We start from the raw sequence: 18,900 nt of genomic DNA, 5'->3' as shown, positions 1-18,900 counted from the left end.
TTGAATGTGGTGCACAGCCCACAAAGCCGTGAACCCAAGTTGTCAGCATGCCACTGTGCAAGCTGGTGGTGGCTCCATAATGGTGTGGGCTGTGTTTATTTGGAAAGGACTGGGCCATTGACTGGAAATGGTTATGTGTGGCTACTTGGAGACCATTTGCAGCCATTCATGCACTTCGTGTTCCCAAACGATGATGGAATTTTTATGGATGAAAATTTCCATGCCACAACTGTTTGCAATTGGTTTGGAGAACATTCTGGACAATTGAAGTGAATGATTTGACCACCCAGATCACCCAGTGTCAGTTTGTGCACAGACTCCTGCTTCGACAACACTTTCACAGTTACGGACAGCTATAGAGGCAGCATGGCTCAATATTTCTGCGGGAGACTTCCAACAAGTCATTGAGACAATGCCACATCAAGTTTCCACCTAGTTCGTGCAAAAGAAGGTCCGGCACAATATTAGGAGGTATCCCATGACTTTTGTCACCTCTGCGTCTATCTCTTAGTATCCCTTTAAGACCACAGCCATAGCGAGCTGATCCTACATTCTCGGCAGAAGTGTCAGGTCTGTCCCCCACCCCTCCCCCCAAAAAACTACATTTCTACCACTTTTCTACATAAAAATTATTATTTTGTAAGTAGGTCCAATAGAAATTAAGTATTACTGATAAAATTTCTTACATGATCTTTACTTATGTAAAATATTGCACACAACAAATTAAATCAAAAGTTTTACGGCCTTTCTAAAAAAAGTAAAAACAATATTGTATTGTTTATATAGGTATTGTACATTGGATGTAGTATGATGTAGAATAAAGACTTTGCTTTGGACAATCATCTTTTCCAAGGTTGATAACTTGAAAGAGATGATTATCCAAGGGAAAGTCATAGGGGAAAGACTGCAGGGAAGAAAATCAAGATTATGGGAAAGGATAGACAAACAAAACCTACAAAAGACTGGGAAAAACAGAGACAGACTGTTGAGAGGATCATGTGATGCGTCACAAACTTTCAGCTATAAAAAAACGAAGTGTTGATAATGATGATAATAAACCACGGATATAAGAATCCTTCTATGCTATTTCAGTGAGCAACATGTTGGATGGTATGTATACCAAAAAAATTGTTGGCAGTTTCCCAGCACATAAATTCACCTCTGAGAATAGGGCTATACCCATTGTTTTGTGTCAACAAAAGAATCTGAACATCATGTCAACCTCTCTGGGGAAACATTTCTGAAAGCCAGTAACCTGCAGGGACGCATTCAGTTGCTTGATGAGCAGTAAATCAATCATATTACCATCACATACCATTCACAGAAGGAAGTTCTCAATTTAAAGATCCACAGAGGTGTAAACATCAATTCCGGTCACTATCTTGTGCTCGTAAGGGTTAAGTTTACCCCAAAAGAGTGCACTGGAACAGTACAAGCCTTCATAAATTTGACACAAAAAACATCTAAGAAACTAATATAAAAGATAAATGGGAGAAAGAAGAAGCAGTCACCTGGGAACAGTTCCAAACCAAGATTATACAGAAAGCCAAGAAGCTACCCTGCAGAAAAAGAAAATAAAACAATTTTGGTGGGATTCAGTACGTGAAGACCCTTTGGAGGAATGAAAGAGAGTCTTCCAGAAACATAATGGTAAAAATTCACCCAAGACTAAAGAAGACTTTTTCGAGATTAGAAAGCAAGTGACTAAATTAACCAGACCGATAAAGAGGAGACGCATAGAGAGCAAGCAATATTAAATTATTGAAAAGAACTTGAGGGAAGTCAACACACATTACTCTTACAGAATGTACTTGGAAATATCCATTGATACACACCATAGAATCTGTGCTTCAAAAAGGAGGACAATAAACTTGCACTGACAAATCATGACAACTGTGTGGAGATACTTCCCTGAGCTACAGTTTGTAAGCATATCCTTTGCTCAGAAAGAACAGGACATCTGGGGAAGACAGCATCATCAGGGAGTTATTGAAGCATATAGGGACAAACACACTTGTGGAAATAACTTAAATCATCACAGAGATATAGCGCACATAAAAACTTCCAGAAGATTGGAAGTACATGCTCATCCACCCATCCCACAAAAAAAAAATGTGATGGAACAGATGTAAATAACTAGAGAAGGATCTCTCTCCTTCAGGTCACATGCAAGATATTCGCAGCATGTTTATTTCAAAGAACACACTTACACCTTTAACATAAGATCACTGAATACTGAACGAGCTTTCTATCAAGGTGTCCATGTGCAGAATAGCTCTTCAACCTAAATACAGTACTAAAATATAAGGCAACCCATAACAGCCCAGTCATCTACAATTTCATTGATTTAAAAAAGGCATGACTTAGTTTAATGACAGTCTCTTTTCAGTGTCCCAGAAGGACAGGGACTAGACACAAAGTCCAAGGTAAAATTTGTGGTGGAAATATGAGAACCTTTCGACAACAAAACAGGCATTCACTAAGGAGAGGAAGTGTCACCACTCAATCTAATCTTAGATAAAGTGTTTGGGGAATGGGAAAAAGAATTCATAAACCAAAATCACTGGAAACTTATTCAGCTTGTGTGAACAAAGATGACATTAATATCTCTTGCTTAATCATCACAGGCAATTTAGCAATTTTAGAGTACGGGGAAATCACAGCAGTTGGGTAGAAATCCTCAAAGAATGTGATGAAAAACCTGGCCTACAAATACTTTTTTTTCATCGGTAATAAATGTAACATTCAGAAATTAAACTTGAAGTACAGTAAATCAGAAGGTTAAGATACTTCAAGTGTTTCATTGAGATCATAGAACAAACAAGTCTACTAAAAGGAACACTGAGAGTTCAATTACAAAAACTCAAGAGAGCATGTAGGAGAACACAGGATGGAATGGGCATGCTGATACACAAAAATGTTAAACATTACAACACAGTGATAAATCCTGAAGTTCTGTATGGAAGAGAAATTTTAATTCTCACCAGAAAAGCCATTCTGGAAAACATCCTGAAGGAACATTGGTGAATTACAAAGGAAATTCTTGGACCAGAAAATCTGAGGCCTGGTATGAATTGAAACCCATAAAGCAACTGAGGAATTGTCAAACCTGGCAGCAAACATTAGAAAGAAATTATTTAAATTTTATGGACATGCTGAAAGACTCCCAGCAGTTATACTTATACACAAGATTATGGAGTATACTCTAGATCAAACAAGTTGAAAAGAACTGCGATGAGGCCCAGATACCCACAATGGAAGTAGCAGACACGAATCTGTTCCTTCATTCAAAAGATAAGCAGTTGTACAGAATGAGGTGATCTCCCCCCCCCCCCCCCCCCCCCAAAAAAAAGTCAAATAGCTCTGTGTGATCATGTGCAAATGACAACAACAATAATAATAAAAACCAGATTTTATTTGTTCCTTAAAAATTTTCAATAATGCTTGCATTACTGATTAGAAACAAAGGAAAAATGCTGTAATTAAGAACTGAAAAATATCTCTTTCCCAGACTACTAACCTTTTATTAAAATATTACTTTACATTTCTTTGCTTTGAGCAAAGAAACCTCACTGATTATGTCACTGTAGCCAGGTTTAATGGTTGTGTCATATCCTATAGACAAGATGCATGTGAGTGAACAGTCTGCTTCCATCCAAGATACTGCACTCATTTGCAAAGCTATTTCAATGTTTGAAAAGGATGTCTTAACTTCAATAAATGTTCAAAAAATCTGTTCTTTCAGCTAGCACTTGAAAGTAGCTATTACTTTAACTAGCTACACTGTATCAAAATCTCTGCATTTGACACCAAAACCAGCTGCACATTTTTCAGGATAAAACACAGACCTTTTTTTTAGGCATTTCCTGACAGGAAATAAAAGTCAGATGAAACATTTTGATTAAGTGAGATATGTTTTGCATTACACTTGCAATTCTGTTAAGCACTCTCTCTCAGTCTCACACCAGTCCTCAGTCTGCAAAAATCTGGTGCCTTTGGTCAAACAGCATACCTGTGTCAGCACTGACTTGCTGACATTTGAGATCCTGCAATACTGTACCAAGGTTGCAACAAGAGCTCCACTGTTGAACATAAGTGAGTTGTGTGGATGGCAGCTGTGTGAATCAGGCGTACTGTTGCCACATGAACCACCTTAGCATTAGATTTCTGTTGGGTAGTAACCATTTCTTTATGATGCTACTTGGTGAGGGCAATGGCCTTGCCGCAGTGGATACACCGCTTCCCATGAGATCACCAAAGTTAAGCGCTGTCAGGTGTGGCCGGCACTTGGATGGGTGACCATCCAGCCGCCATGCGCTGTTGCCATTTTTCGGGGTGCACTCAGCCTCGTGATGACAATTGAGGAGCTCCTCGACCGAATAGTAGCGGCTCCGGTCAAAGAAAGCCATTATAACGACCGGGAGAGCTGTGTGCTGACCACATGCCCCTCCTATCCGCATCCTCAACAGAGGATGACACGGCGGTCGGATGGTCCCAATGGGCCACTTGTGGCCTGAAGACGGAGTGCGCTACTTGGTGAAATGACACTACATACGTACCACTGTGATGACTGCCTCTGCAGTCACTGGCCAAGGGAAAGGCTTCTTCTTGTGGGCAGGAAATAGGAACACAAGGGGGTTGGAGAACTCATGTACCCTCCTGGTTAAATATTAAACTACATTTTTTTTAATAGGTCAGATTTTGCACCCCCTATTTGCCTGGGCCAACAGTTTCTCTAACCGAGTAAGAGTTTACAGCTGACAAAATTTTCTACATATTAATTTTTTGTTTAAAATTGTGGAGCATTTACCACAATCACTTTTGCTTGAAATTGGCAAAATTATATTTTGAAACCAAAGTAAAGCAGTTATTTTGTCTTTTGTTTCTCCAGTGTAAATGACCATAAGATATGGATGCTAAGTGCAATATGACTATGACAGCTAGACAATTTTTAAAAGTGAATTAAAAACAGTTCCAATCACAATAAAATATTTATTGGCAGTGGTAGGTGGTTTTGATCAAAATGTGACACACTGCAGACTATATTACAGCATGATAACAGGTATCCAGGATCCACAAATATCGATGTTGAGCAGTTAATGTTCATGGACCTACAATACCTGCTCTGTTCCCTACTACCGCCTGACATGACGGTGTAATATGATCTGAAAATGGTCACATTTTGACCAAAACCAGTAAATATTTCATGGTGGCCAAGAATGTTGCTAATTCCATTCTAAAATATTTTATCAAGACCACTGATATTCTCCATGAGAAATGTTCTCAAAAATTAGCTGGACAGTTACCGGTACTCATATTTCACGTAAAATAACATACATGTTCAATTTATGATCCCAATGTTCCCCAGTGACACATTGATCATTTCGCTGCTAGGAAAAAAAAATTAAATTTGCTTCCAGTAATTGCTTCAACTGCCCTCATTTATTAATCCAGAAATAAATTATATAAAATACTACCAGTAATGCAGATCCCATTTTAATTTGATGCAATTTGGTTTTGGCTCATCCACCTGTTGAACGATTCAAATGAAAATGTCTAAAGACAAAACACATTCGGTTTCACTGCTTGATATGCGTGGTTTCATTTAATACACTTTAATCATTTCTGAGTACATAAAAAATAATGAGCCATTAACCTGAAAGAGAAATCCTTCACATCAGCAAATGTCATTCATGTGTTGAGATATGTCTCAGTGTGCTTCTAACATCAGCTTATCGAGAATGTAATATGGGTATCTGTGTTGCTTTTTGATTTTGTCAAATATAATGTTCACTGTTAAATTCTTTAAGACATCAAACTGAGTATACTTTTGTCAATAGTAACAGTCAACCATTCTTACAAAGATAAACATCTTAAAAATTTGCAGCTCTTTCTTATTATGTTATGCAATAAGCTTAGGACGTTATTAATATGTGTCTCTGTATTAGTAGGTGTCTGTGTTAATCCCCATCCTGATCTCTTAAAAAGTAGAATTTTCATTAGCTAGAAGTTTAAAATAACTTATTCTGTTGTTTAAATTTGTATCTTTTGTATATTAAGTGTCTGTTAATGGCAACAATAGCTTCAAGTAAATCATTCACGATAATTTGCAGTGAATGCATTTTGACAGCTATTGAATTTAACACATTAATTCCCTGCTATTGATGTTGTCATTGTTCCTCTGGTTTTTTGTAGCAGTATAATATGATATTTTCAACAAAATTTCATGCACTAAAATGATACACAAGGTGATGCATGTATTCTCTAGCATGAACAGTGTTGTAGATTTGTCCTGTAGTTCAGTCTTAACAGAAAAAATAGTTGGGTGGTACTTCTTTGGTGTAAATTAATGACTGTAGCAGAACCATTATGATAATTTATTTCTGCTTCTGGAATTTGTTAAGGGCTTGCCGTAACAGGTGGTGATTATGAGTTTTAGGTAGGATGTTTGGATCAATAGAATAATTAATTTGGTGTTATGACAAACGTTTGATATTTCAAGTGAAAATACTTTTGACTTTTGATTTCAGTGTTATATTACAGTCTTGTCCTTCCTCATACAGTATTAAAGTTATTGCTGTTCTTTTTTTTGTATATAAAAATTAAACATTCAGCACATACATGACACAGGGATAGCAAGCATTTCTCGATAAAGAGACTTATCACTACAGTCATTTTGTGCGCTTCTAACAGCTTCTAATAAAAGGGCATTAAGGTTGTTGGAGTGCATGAAATTTCAAATAACAGTAACTGAAGTAGTTGAGGTTTTGTAGGAGTTGCTTTTACAGGCAGAAAGTGAAAGGATTTATTCACAGCAATAGATGAATATTCTACCAAGCCAATCTACCACATTTATTTGAACAGAGGTGAATTCCTAGACATGAATATGACTAGAGAAATCAAAATTACATGAGAGACAGAAGAAGATTAACATTCTGAGTAAAATATTGAGATTCCCAACATAGTAGGAATAGTAATGAAAGTATAGAAAAAATGTATGAGCCAGTACATATAAGTACAAGGAAATGAATGGTATTCTTCTCTGAACATCAGATACAATTGAATGATGGAAGCACTTACAAAATGATTACTGAACACAGAGAATCACTAAGGCAAATTGGGTATGAAAAATTAGAGTCATTCTGAAAGAGGATTGGAATAAAAGGCCCTGAAATTGTAGATAGAGGTGCATTTTAAAAGAAAATTCTTGGCAACCCTTCTCCTGAGGAAATGAAAAAGAAAACCAAATTGATTTTTGTCAGAGGATTGGAAACAACACCACTCTGATTAAATAAAAGAAAACAGAAAAAATTGGAAACTGTGGGAGGAGGATATTATTAATATAGTAGTTGTACATTTCAGTCAATCGAAATTTATGGTAAATTCCTATGAACAAAGGAATCTCAGAAAGCAAATGTTGTCACTTGTTTGAGGCTTACTGGCACCCCTCTCTAAATATTTTGTGCCTTTGACATACTTTGTTATTGGACATAAGGAAAGTAAATGTACTGAATTATAAGGTTTCTCTATATGAATCACACAGGTTTACATAGAAAGAGGAAATCAATATATTTTGTTAGCTGCAGGCTAATATGACATTATTGCATTGTGACAAGAGTAATAAGTAATAAATCTGTTGAGTTCAGAAACAGGCAAAGGGTAATAATGTTTCCTGTTCAGCAGAAGGCTCAGTAGGTATTCCAAATGCTGAAATATAATCAGAAATGTGTGTCTAATGCACATTTACCCCCACTCAGACCAATATCCCACACTGGTGACAACAACTTTTTCAAACGGCAAATGGCAACACACAAAATGAAGAAACTACTGAAACCATATATTGCCCAGAATAACATTGACCATGTACAGGTGTCTTTTCTAAGACATCCACAGAAATCCATCTGTGTGTCAATATATTTAGTTTATGGTGACATGCACAAACACTTCTATCAACAACTGCTTCTTGTTACCCTGACCATTTGTTATTTCTATTGGAAACAAGATGCTGAGCTTGCATTGCAACATTCCAATAAAGGATCAGCTACGTTCACCTTGTGGACACAACAACATTTCATATCCATGGCAAAGTACACAGAAATGGTTGCAGAATGTGTGGAAATCACAACCTGCAACCCACTGAGTATGAACTTTAGAGTCTAAACATGAATATGTGGTTCTACCCAATAAAGGTAATGTGCTGAGAACTGTGAATTATTTGTCTCATTATTACATCCACATCTATATCCATATCCTGCAAATCACTATAAAGTGCCTGGTAGTGTACATGTAATTACAATTTAATTAAGAAGCAAGGTGCACACTAAAATATGTATGATATAACCTCATTGATATGAAACAACAGCTAATGCAGGACAATAGCATAACAAGATTAATATGTTTTTTACTGTGAATATCTGTCAGTGGGAAACTACCTCCTGTTCAAATTAAAGAGTTCATTTTAATGAATTTTTCCACTGAGTATTAATGTCTGTACATCATATTATCAAGGAGCTTCTGCCAAACCCCTTGCCCCATCCATCATTCCATCATACAAGCGCATCACCCCCCCCCCCCCCCCCCCCCCACACACACACACCAAGACACTCTTTTTCTACACTCTAAACCTGTGCCGCTTCAATCACCACCAGATTGCCTGTAGCTTTGTCTTTAGAATACTCTTGTCTTTTACTTTAGGGCTGATTTCTGTTTTCATGTATTGGGGAGTTATAAATGAAATCAGTGAGTAGGAAGAATAAAATTGTCTTTTTTTCTTTTATTAGATGAGTGACTAAAATGATTTTTCTTAATATTTTTTTCATGAGAACATCATAATTTTATAGAAGTTCAGGAAGAACATTAATCCATGCAGATTTTAACACAGTAAATAATATAGTTCTCTTAGGTGTGTATTACACATGTACGAATTATTCTTTTCTACAACTTCAGATTGTACATTATGTTACTTCAACTTTACTGAGAAACAATATTGCACTGAAAATAAATATTACATATTATAATCAATATGCCCATGACATTAGCACTTGATAACATTTGTAATGAAAGTGCCAAGCCATAAAATTTATTTGCTAGATAATAAACATTTGTACTGCTGTATAAATTCATATCCATTTTTAATTTTTGGAACTTAAAAAGAGTCCGCTTTTATTATGCATAAACTTTTATTACTAATTTTAATTTCTTTGAATTTCAGCTGTTTTGTCACAGAGTATATAATATCACTTTTTAAGATGTTCAGAGTCATCCCATTTGGTTGGAATTATGTTTCTACGCTTCTGAGTGTACTATTGATGTAGTGAGAATTTATTTCACAATTTTCAATCAGTACAGGTATTTGATCTCCAACCAAAAATTGCCTTGTGCTTATATCATTAGGCAAATCAGCAACATGGAGTAAAAATAGAATACACCCAGCAATGAACTCTTGAATGTTGCTCGTTTGATGAATCAATATGCTTTTTAATTTGTTCATATCCAGACATCCTACATATGGCAGTTGATATGTATATGAGATGTGTTCAAAAAGCATCACGCCTTTGGGTTACAGAAATACATCTACTTTGATTTAGATGCACAGAACCCTAACCCCTTTGAAAATATTCTCCTCGATATGTGCACAGTCTTCTCGGTGTTCCCACCATTGTTGGAAACACTCCTGGAATGTGTCTTTTGGAATGTGGATCAGGTAGGCCATCACATTGAGCGAGATGTCTTCTCTTGACTCAAATTGTGTTTGTATAATAATTTATCATGTCACCATCTCTTACACATATATAAAATGTTCCCATTACCTATTTCAGCAAGTTGCCATCTTCAGATATGAAACATCCACTAAAGAGCTCCATACAGAATATATAACAAATACAGTCCAAACATCATGAAGTCAACTAAAATATCTCAGGGAATGTTCATCATATTGTCACATGGTATTTTCCCCGTGTTATGATATGATGTACATTCATGGAAATGTTTTTGTTGGCTCCATGATGTGCAAAGCGTTTAATTGTATTTCTTATATGTTCTGTAGAACACTCTTTAGTGGATGTATCACATCTGAAAATGGCAACTGCTTGCCAAAACTGGTATTTCGAATATTTCATATATGTGTAAGTGATAGTGATGTAATAAATTATTATACAAACATTTCAAAATGTCACTTACTTCCAATTGGCAGTGTGTCAATTTAAAAAAAAATATTTTTCCTTTCAGTGGAATTTTTAGCTCAGGAAATAGCCAAAAGTCACACAGAGTCATGTTGGGAGAGTAGAAAGCCCGAGTAACCACAAGAATGTTATGTTTGGCAAGGATGAGCTGAATGGGCAGATCCACCATCATGATAGAGCTGATAAGATTTTTCTGTTCATGGATGTGGTTGCTTGCATGCTGCACGGTGTCATGAAGGTGGCAAATTACCTCTCGGTAGTAATCCTTTGTGATGGTTTGGCCTTGTGGTGTGGACTTGTGATGCACCTGGCTTCTTGTGAGTGTGCCCAAGCACAGATCACTGTCCACTGATTTGCAGCCAACTTTGAAGCAGTTACACCACTCTTATCCATGATGATAATACCAAGAATATGTCTTTTTTTTTTTTTTTTTTTCCCCAAGGATAACAGGTCACGGATGCAACAGACATTTATTAACATTTCAACATGCAATTGAGAATGGCTACAAAGCCAAAATCATGTAGGTGTAAAATAAATGAACAATTAACATTCAAATGGTGAAAATTTTGATAAAATAAGTACAGTAAATAAATAAAAATAAAACCTTATCTATGAGTTGATCATGGCATTGTTTCCAAAAGATTGTTGTATCTTGTGACTATTTTCCACATGGGTGTAACCAAATTTTTGGCAAAATCTGATGCAATATCATTGCTCATTTTGTTCTGCCATTTTGACAATTGTTCACTACAAGTCCCCACTCACAGCCGACTGCCAGCGACTGACGCTTTCTGCTGGCAGGTGAAAATATACGACTGCACACGAATATCCCCCACCACATCTCCACTGAAGAAAGTCTCCCATACTCGATGGTTTATGCGGAAAAGGAGGTTTTTGAACACAGCTCATAAGTGCCTTTGAATGGAAACAGTTAGTTGCATAAGAGACTAGGTTATTGAACAACAGAAAACAAAAAGGAATAAAATTAAAATAAAAGTCTCAGTAATGTTAATGCTAAGTTGATAGTGATTATATAGTTGATAAGTAGAGCAGTGTCTGAAATTATGAGGAGTACTACAAAAGTGACACTTTTTCACGCAGGCGGCGGTTCCCGGCGGGGTAGCAAAGGCAGTAACGTGTCGGCGACATCGACACGCTCTCCGAGGTCGCCAGCAAAGCCTCCTCCCAGCCCGCTGGTCAGCTCAGCCCACCCACACAGTCTGGCAGCTGTGGCCGCGACACCTGCAACCACGGGCTCTGCACCCACGCTTGAGAGTGTCACTGTCGAGATACGTGGCAGCAGGGCAACGACGCCACAGCAGCAGCAGTTGTAGACAGTGCGGTCACCTCCCGGGAGTGCCACCTCACAGCAGCCTTCGCCCACCCACAGATACGATCACCTTTGCCTGTAACCTGGTCGCTGCGACGTACTGCAGCATCTTCACATCGAAAAATCATCGCCAGCTCCTCTGCGTGGTACTTGTACATATAATTGACAGTAACTGCACATTACATAAATTCGAAAAGCAATCGCAATGGCCAACTTAGGGTGCTTCCAGGGACAGGTAGTGCTGTAAAAATCACCAGAAAGAGAAACACAACAATTGTTGGCATATTCCCAGTTTTGGCCAGTTACATACTAGAAAATAAAAACTAAAGTTTTTACCTCTCTCCAGAAAATGTCACTGAAAAATAAGAATGATGTGTTTCCAATTAGGTTTTGAATTCTGTAACAAGCATTGCTCTTGTGTTGTTTGTGTGTGTGGGTGTGTGGGTGAGAATGTTTATGTACACGTACATGTATAACTGAATGTTTGTGGCCAGGCAAGAATTTCATTTTTTCCTTTCTCTCTGTGTCTCTCTCACAGTATTATTAATGTTATGGTATAAGCCTTGCAGCCATCTCTTACATAACACAACAGTTACATTTGACATTTGATTCTTATAGCTAAATGTGTAAAATATAGCCTTAGTAGGTCACAAATTGGCTATGGGACAGTAGTGAAGCTGACATTTTTAACTACCAAATTTTATATCACTTTTATAATTGTAAACAAATTCACTATACACCTAACTTTCCTGTTAACGTCACTTTGGCAACATTTTATGGTATATGAGAAACCAATATAGATACAAAAGTAAGGTGACAGTGTTTTATTGACACCATTTCACATGAAGCAAACCTGTGGTGTCTATACATGGCATACAATACAAGTATTCAGAATAGCCAAATAAGTACTTACATGGACAATTTTACCTCCTCTGTTTGAGGTTATTAATATAATTAACCATTAGAGGATAGCTCAGTAGCAGCTGCATTCTGAAAATTAACTCCAAGCTATCTTATACATACAGGACATCATCAGAAGACTGCAGCATCCAAAGCATAAAAACCTAGCAAAGTCCTTTCATAATATTCTGCAATATTTTCCTGAATGCTAGTTGCAGCAGCTCACATCTTTAAAGAGCCCATTCAGACCAGGTTACATGCAAAGGGGTCCACGAATTTTTCTTCAGTTCATTTGGCTTAATACTTCTGCCAATGTTACAGGCTATGAGCAGAAGACTAAAAGTGAATTTAGCACACACCTTCATAACTTTAGAAGTGGCTTCTCAGCTACGCAAAATGAATTGAAAATTTTATCATTACCTTTGCTACGACACACATTTTCTCGTGTATAATGAAGAGCCTTATTTTTTCTCAAGGGTAGAAATGCAAAGCTATGTGATAGTACAGAGGTTTTCAGTAGACATAGATCACTATGACTTGATTGTTGCTTCATAGCTAACGAAGGCATTTCAAAAGCCATAGCACAAATATTTTTTGTGGAAACATCTTTACCAATGACATATTTCTTCAGATAGCTACAATCTCAGCCATCCATTTCTGTGATATTGGTAACAAATCATAACTTCTTCAGAATTGGCCAAAACTGGACTACAAGTATATATATGGTGTAGGAATAGGTGCAAGTCTTGTGCAAACACTTCTCTACATTCTCAACGTATTAGGCTCTCCTACCGAAATATGAAGTTCAATGAAGAACTTCGTTCAACAGTTTCTTTCTTTGTGTATTACAACACAAAGTGCATTATGCAGCACACACCCACATGCACCTGTTGCCCATGAGATGAATTAAAACAATTGTCTCTATACATTAAAGTGATTTTAGTATGATACCCAGTTAAGTGCAGATCAGAAGATCATAACACCTTCTGAATGAGTCAAAATAAATAAAAGCTATAGAGAAAGACAGTTATTCAGTGTTGTCAGGAGGACTCAGAAATTATCCTAAGATTGTCTGAAACTTGAGACTCATTTGAATGACAAAAATTTATCATATGTACTGCTGATGCTAATCAACTGTAAGCATCAAACTCTGGATGAAATCAGGAGTAGTACTAAGTTTATCATGTAAGTGGAAAGGAAATGTGATTTATACAAGGGACCACCTGTTGGACGTGTATTAACTGTGTCTGTCATGTTGAGCCTCCAATGTGCTGTGTGAAAAATAGTTTTTCTTATTAATTTTTCCCCGTACAGTACAACGAATATAAGTGAGAAACTAAAGAAATATTATCTCCTTCTGAGAGACATGCTTGATTTCCCATAGAGGGTAACAGCTAAAATTCTAAAACCAATATATTGTCAGTATAAACCTCAGCTTTTTAAAGTTAAAAATTGAAAATTAATCTCATAAATATTCTCTTATATTGTCTTTTTGTGTGTGAAGGGAGAGCCCTTTAGCCATATTTTTCATTTAGTTCCATTGCAGTGCTCTTCTGGCTGCATTAGAACCCAGCATGAAGAAATTTTAACCAATTTGTAAAAAAGAAGACAATGAGAGACCTTTCATTTGGATTTAGCGTTTAGAATTTACATGAAATTATTGGTTCTACGTGAAAGTTTGAATCTCTTACTTTTAGCTCGAAATGCAATTTCATAGTAAAGTCATTTTCACATTGCATTTTCTTAAAAGTTGCCACATTTGAGAATATATATTTTATTTTGTAAAATTCTTGTGAATGCTTCAGATATTCACAACAGAGCAACAGCTTGAGATTAATCATTGACATGGTCACCTTTCGTATGGTTTGTTGAATAATGTTTCCATTCAAATAGAGAACTTCTCACAAACAAGATTCAGATCTGCTATGTACAAACATGTCGCAAATATTGCATGTGGATCTCTGTATGTGGAGATTATAACTCTTTGTTAATTACACTGTAGTCATACTTTTCATTATAATCTAGAGTCTAGTGAAGTTTTTGATTTTTCTACAGTACCTCACAAATTTAATTTTCTACTCTTGATGCACGCGTTGACCCAAAGAAAGTATTTTTGTGCCTATTCTATCCAAAAACTTCAGTATAGTTTACAATTGAAAATGTACAAAAGTATGATAAATGCACAATATGTAATTAGCCATTAGAAAGGATTTTAGCACAAGCAAGCTATGCAGATGATAAGTAGACTAGCAGTTTCTAAAATTGTGAGTGAAAATGAGCAACAGTAGTCAGAAGCATTTCAGAAGATGGTAGCCCTAAGTCTGAGTGCCTGAAATTAGCGTAGATACAACTTCTTATTTGATAAACAATTTTAAATAGATACATTTCGTTCTCATCTGCGTTTATACATTGACGATTTAAAAAGTGTCATCTAGAAGTAAGAAAACCTTTTGAATTTGCCGCTCATGTAGTTTGCAGTGGCATAGTGCTAACAGAAAATTAGGGGAAGGTTTTCTCGTTAGCACTATACGCTGTTTAGTTTGCTATTATTGCAGGAGATGGAGCATCTGATAACAATCAAGTATATTTGTAAGTGATTATTAATATAAGTCAATAAAACTTATTTTTCTGTTGACACAGTTTTCAAATACTTGGTGAGCTATCACATGTACATAAAATTAATAGCATTTTCTCAGTAGCAGCTATACTTTTGAGAATCTTTGCAGTTTTGAATACTACATTATAACACTCATATACTAATGCTGCTCAAGGGACTATATATACATACATATAGATACTGAATTTGCCCGAAGGGGTTGAAGAATCCTTCTGACAGTTACAGGATATGAACTATTATATAAATATTATACTTGAGACATAGATTTTAAGAATACTAAACTTTTATTTATAGAGATCGTATAAAAGTTGATAATACATGAAATGCTATTCATAACAGATGCTAATAATGCAGTTAAATATCTCTTTAGATTATTAAAAAATATGGTTTAAGACTTTCAGAGATTTATGTACATTTCTCCTAAGCAAAGCAAGTTAATAAATATTTTAAATAAAAATTTCTTAGAAAAAGTTTAATGTAATGCTTGAATCATTGGGGAAGAGGTTCAAGTATTATCATTAAACATCTTTTTTATAACTTCCAGATAAACACTTAACTTTAATTAGTATCACAATTGTAAAACTTCTGGGTTTAGCAAATGGACTTTATTCTATGAGAATTTGTTAACATTTGTCTTTGACCAGGAATTTATAGTTTATATATATATTATTGCAAAATGAGCTTTTTTCTACTATCTGCTATTAAAAATAGCTACTACACAGGTAGAGTAGACTAAGCGAGTGAAGTTTTCTACAATTCCTTCTCGATTAGATGCAGTCATTTATTTTTCTTGTGAATAAAAATTATAGAAGATGCATTACTTGCACAATATTTGTGGCTGAAAATGAAATGCCTCTTCTATATGTACAGAAAATGATAAATAAAAATGAAAACGTATATGAAATCTTTTCTTATTCTTGGTAACTTAAACATGTAAAAAAACTAAAGATTTATACATGTATGAAAGCTGAACTTATAATAAAAGAAACTGTCCTCTTACAATTTTCTAGCAGTCATTTTATCCACAACAGAGGAACCTCACCAGTACCAGATTCCTATCTTGTGTCTGTGCTGCCTCTCTCCCCCAGCCATATGTCACCCTTATCTCCAACCCTCCATCCTCCCTCAAGTTGCTCACTTCACCCATTACAATCATAGGTGTACAAATTCTCCTTCTAGTCTGCCTGCCCCTATCTCCATTGCAACCATTAAAGCAGCTCGACCTGTCGCAACGGAAATACAAGAGCACACGTGTACTGAAGCACAGTGGTTAAGGCAGTCCAACTTAAGTTTCCGCAATCATGCCGAGTTTTGAGGGACCCATTCAGCCTGCTGTGTCTGCCAACAGATTGCGCTAACAATCCAATGTGACTGGTCAGGTACATGTTTGCATAAGTAGTTTAACTGCAGCTCATTTATCATAACGGTGGATGTAGCAAAATGAACAAACCATACATAAAGGAGATTGAGGAGAAGTGATGAATTGGGGAATATATGGCAGTCACGAAGCAGAGTGCAAGTCCAACTGGGGAAAAGTTGTCATGTGTTTATGAGGCAGTAGGTGTCTCACAAGACAAATTGTGTAAAAAGTTACTAGACACTTGTGGTGAGTAATGATATTATGGCAAAATGATAACATTTAACACCATGTCATCATAGTAATATACTTTATTCACTTTGTAATCACAAAATGTAACAGCACAGACATCAAGTGAGTTCAAAGATCATCATAAAGAGAGATCACACAGATCAATGTATCGAACCACCACAGGAAGTGTGGAGCATAGTGTAGGAGTAAAAGGAGAAGGGAATTGTATCAGGGAGGTGATCAAGGAAGACACAACATAATATTTCATCCATGTTGGTTGCCATAGGGGATGACTGGGGTGGGAGAGTGGGATCTGAATCGGAGCAGAAGGGAGGGACTGCAGACGGTTGCATACAATGACAATTGACAGTATACCACACTCATTGGTAAAAGCTCAAAGGGAGCCATTGACAAAATCTTTGGGTAAGTGAATAGCTTGGACGAGTGTGAGGTTAACATCCCTAGATTTACATACATGAGAAGGCACATAAAAAAACAAACAAATAGTCATTATGACGTTGCACTGAAATGTCATCCAATGGGAATGCCATAACTTCGACAGTAAATGTGGTCATAGTTGAGCGCTGTGTTGGTGGTGAGAAGATCACACGATTCAAAGATCAGTGGTGGCAAATTGAAGCAGAAGACATACGTGTAGGTGTAGAACCGGTGGACGGAGTTGGATTCTGTGTTGTAACAGTTGTTGCTATTGTAGGCAAAATTGTTCTGTGGAATTTCGATCACAGAAATTGTCCAAATCGCTGGATTCACGGAAAACATTTAAGACGGGGTCACCAATGTGGCGAGTAATGATATTACAGTGAAATAATAACATTTAACACCACTTTATTGTAATGACATACGTTATTCACTTCGTGGTCACAAAATGTAACAACACAGAACAAAGCTAGGCATCAAGTGACTCCAAAGATCATCATAAAGAGAGATCACACGGATCGATGTATCGAGCCGCCACACACTCATTTCAGGAGCTTTAAGTATGTTATGACATGTTTGTCAGTTTGACCAGTAGTTTCCTCACTGCACACGTATTTTGAAAGAGGACAAGACTTAGTGGCTGACAAGTATGTGGAATGTATGCTGAGGTCTTGAGGCCATTTAGCAATATATGGGCTTTCTAAATTTAGGGCATACATTGAATTCTGGTGGTACACATAGTCCAAAGAAAGCTTAGCAATAAAGAAATACTTCTTCTTTCAGAGATGTACTTTTTACATATGTTGTTGTTGTGGTCTTCAGTCCTGAGACTGGTTTCATGCAGCTCTCCATGCTACTCTATCCTGTGCAAGCTTCTTCATCTCCCAGTACCTACTGCAGCCTACATCCTTCTGAATCTGCTTAGTGTATTCATCTCTTGGTCTCCCTCTACGATTTTTACCCTCCATGCTGCACTCCAATACTAAATTGGTGATCCTTCGATGTCTCAGAACATGTCCTACCAACCGATCCCTTCTTCTAGTCAAGTTGTGCCACAAGCTTCTCTTCTCTCCAATTCTATTCAATACCTCCTCATTAGTTATGTGATCTACCCATCTAATCTTCAGCATTCTTCTGTAGCACCACATTTCGAAAGCTTCTATTCTCTTCTTGTCTAAACTATTCATCGCCCACATTTCACTTCCATACATGGCTACACTCCATACAAATACTTTCAAAAACGACTTCCTGACATTTAAATCTATACTCAATGTTAACAAATTTTTCTTCTTCAGAAACGCTTTCCTTGCCATTGCCAGTCTACATTTTATATCCTTTCTACTTCGACCATCATCAGTTATTTTGCTCCCCAAATAGCAAAACTCCTTTACTACTCTAAGCGTCTCATTTCCTAATCTAATTCCCTCAGCATCACCCGACTTAATTCGACTACATTCCATTATCCTCATTTTGCTTTTGTTGATGTTCATCTTATACCCTCCTTTCAAGACACTGTCCATTCTGTTCAACTGCTCTTCCAAGTCCTTTGCTGTCTCTGACAGAATTACAATGTCATTGGCGAACCTCGCTAGAGCAACTTCTTCAGGGTGCACCCTCTTCCCCTGGTTTGTCGGAGTTCTTGCAGGATACCCCTGCATTGCCTCCATGTCTTCTCTTTGACGAATTGTAGTAATGCTTCACTTTTGGTTGTTGTCATCTCTTTGCCCTTCTCAGGATATTTTTGACTTCTGTATTGCCCGCGTGTGCGGACAACGGTGTTGGCCCTTGGTGGGCCGACTGCATGTCTGACGGGGCAGGGAGCGCCTCACTGCGGCTGCTGCTTGGT

At 36.9% G+C, this 18,900-nt stretch overlaps 1 protein-coding gene across 4 annotated transcripts in view; it reads left to right on the top strand.

Annotated features, from left to right (window-relative positions):
* Window positions 1-16,030, top strand: part of LOC126428105 (uncharacterized) — an 857,744-nt gene extending 841,714 nt beyond the window's left edge. For 3 of the 4 annotated variants that reach the window (XM_050090007.1, XM_050090006.1, XM_050090009.1), the window contains one exon: window positions 11,283-16,030. In XM_050090007.1, the coding sequence (XP_049945964.1) occupies window positions 11,283-11,515 (233 nt within the window). In that variant the 3' untranslated portion in view covers window positions 11,516-16,030. The remainder of the gene's footprint in view (window positions 1-11,282) is intronic. The other variant, XM_050090008.1, reaches the window with a different exon arrangement.
* Window positions 16,031-18,900: the final 2,870 nt, after the last annotated feature.

This window comes from Schistocerca serialis, chromosome 12, assembly GCF_023864345.2.
Source record: "Schistocerca serialis cubense isolate TAMUIC-IGC-003099 chromosome 12, iqSchSeri2.2, whole genome shotgun sequence".
NCBI classification, from domain to species: Eukaryota; Metazoa; Arthropoda; class Insecta; order Orthoptera; family Acrididae; genus Schistocerca; species Schistocerca serialis.
This window is presented reverse-complemented; position numbering and strand designations above follow the sequence as displayed.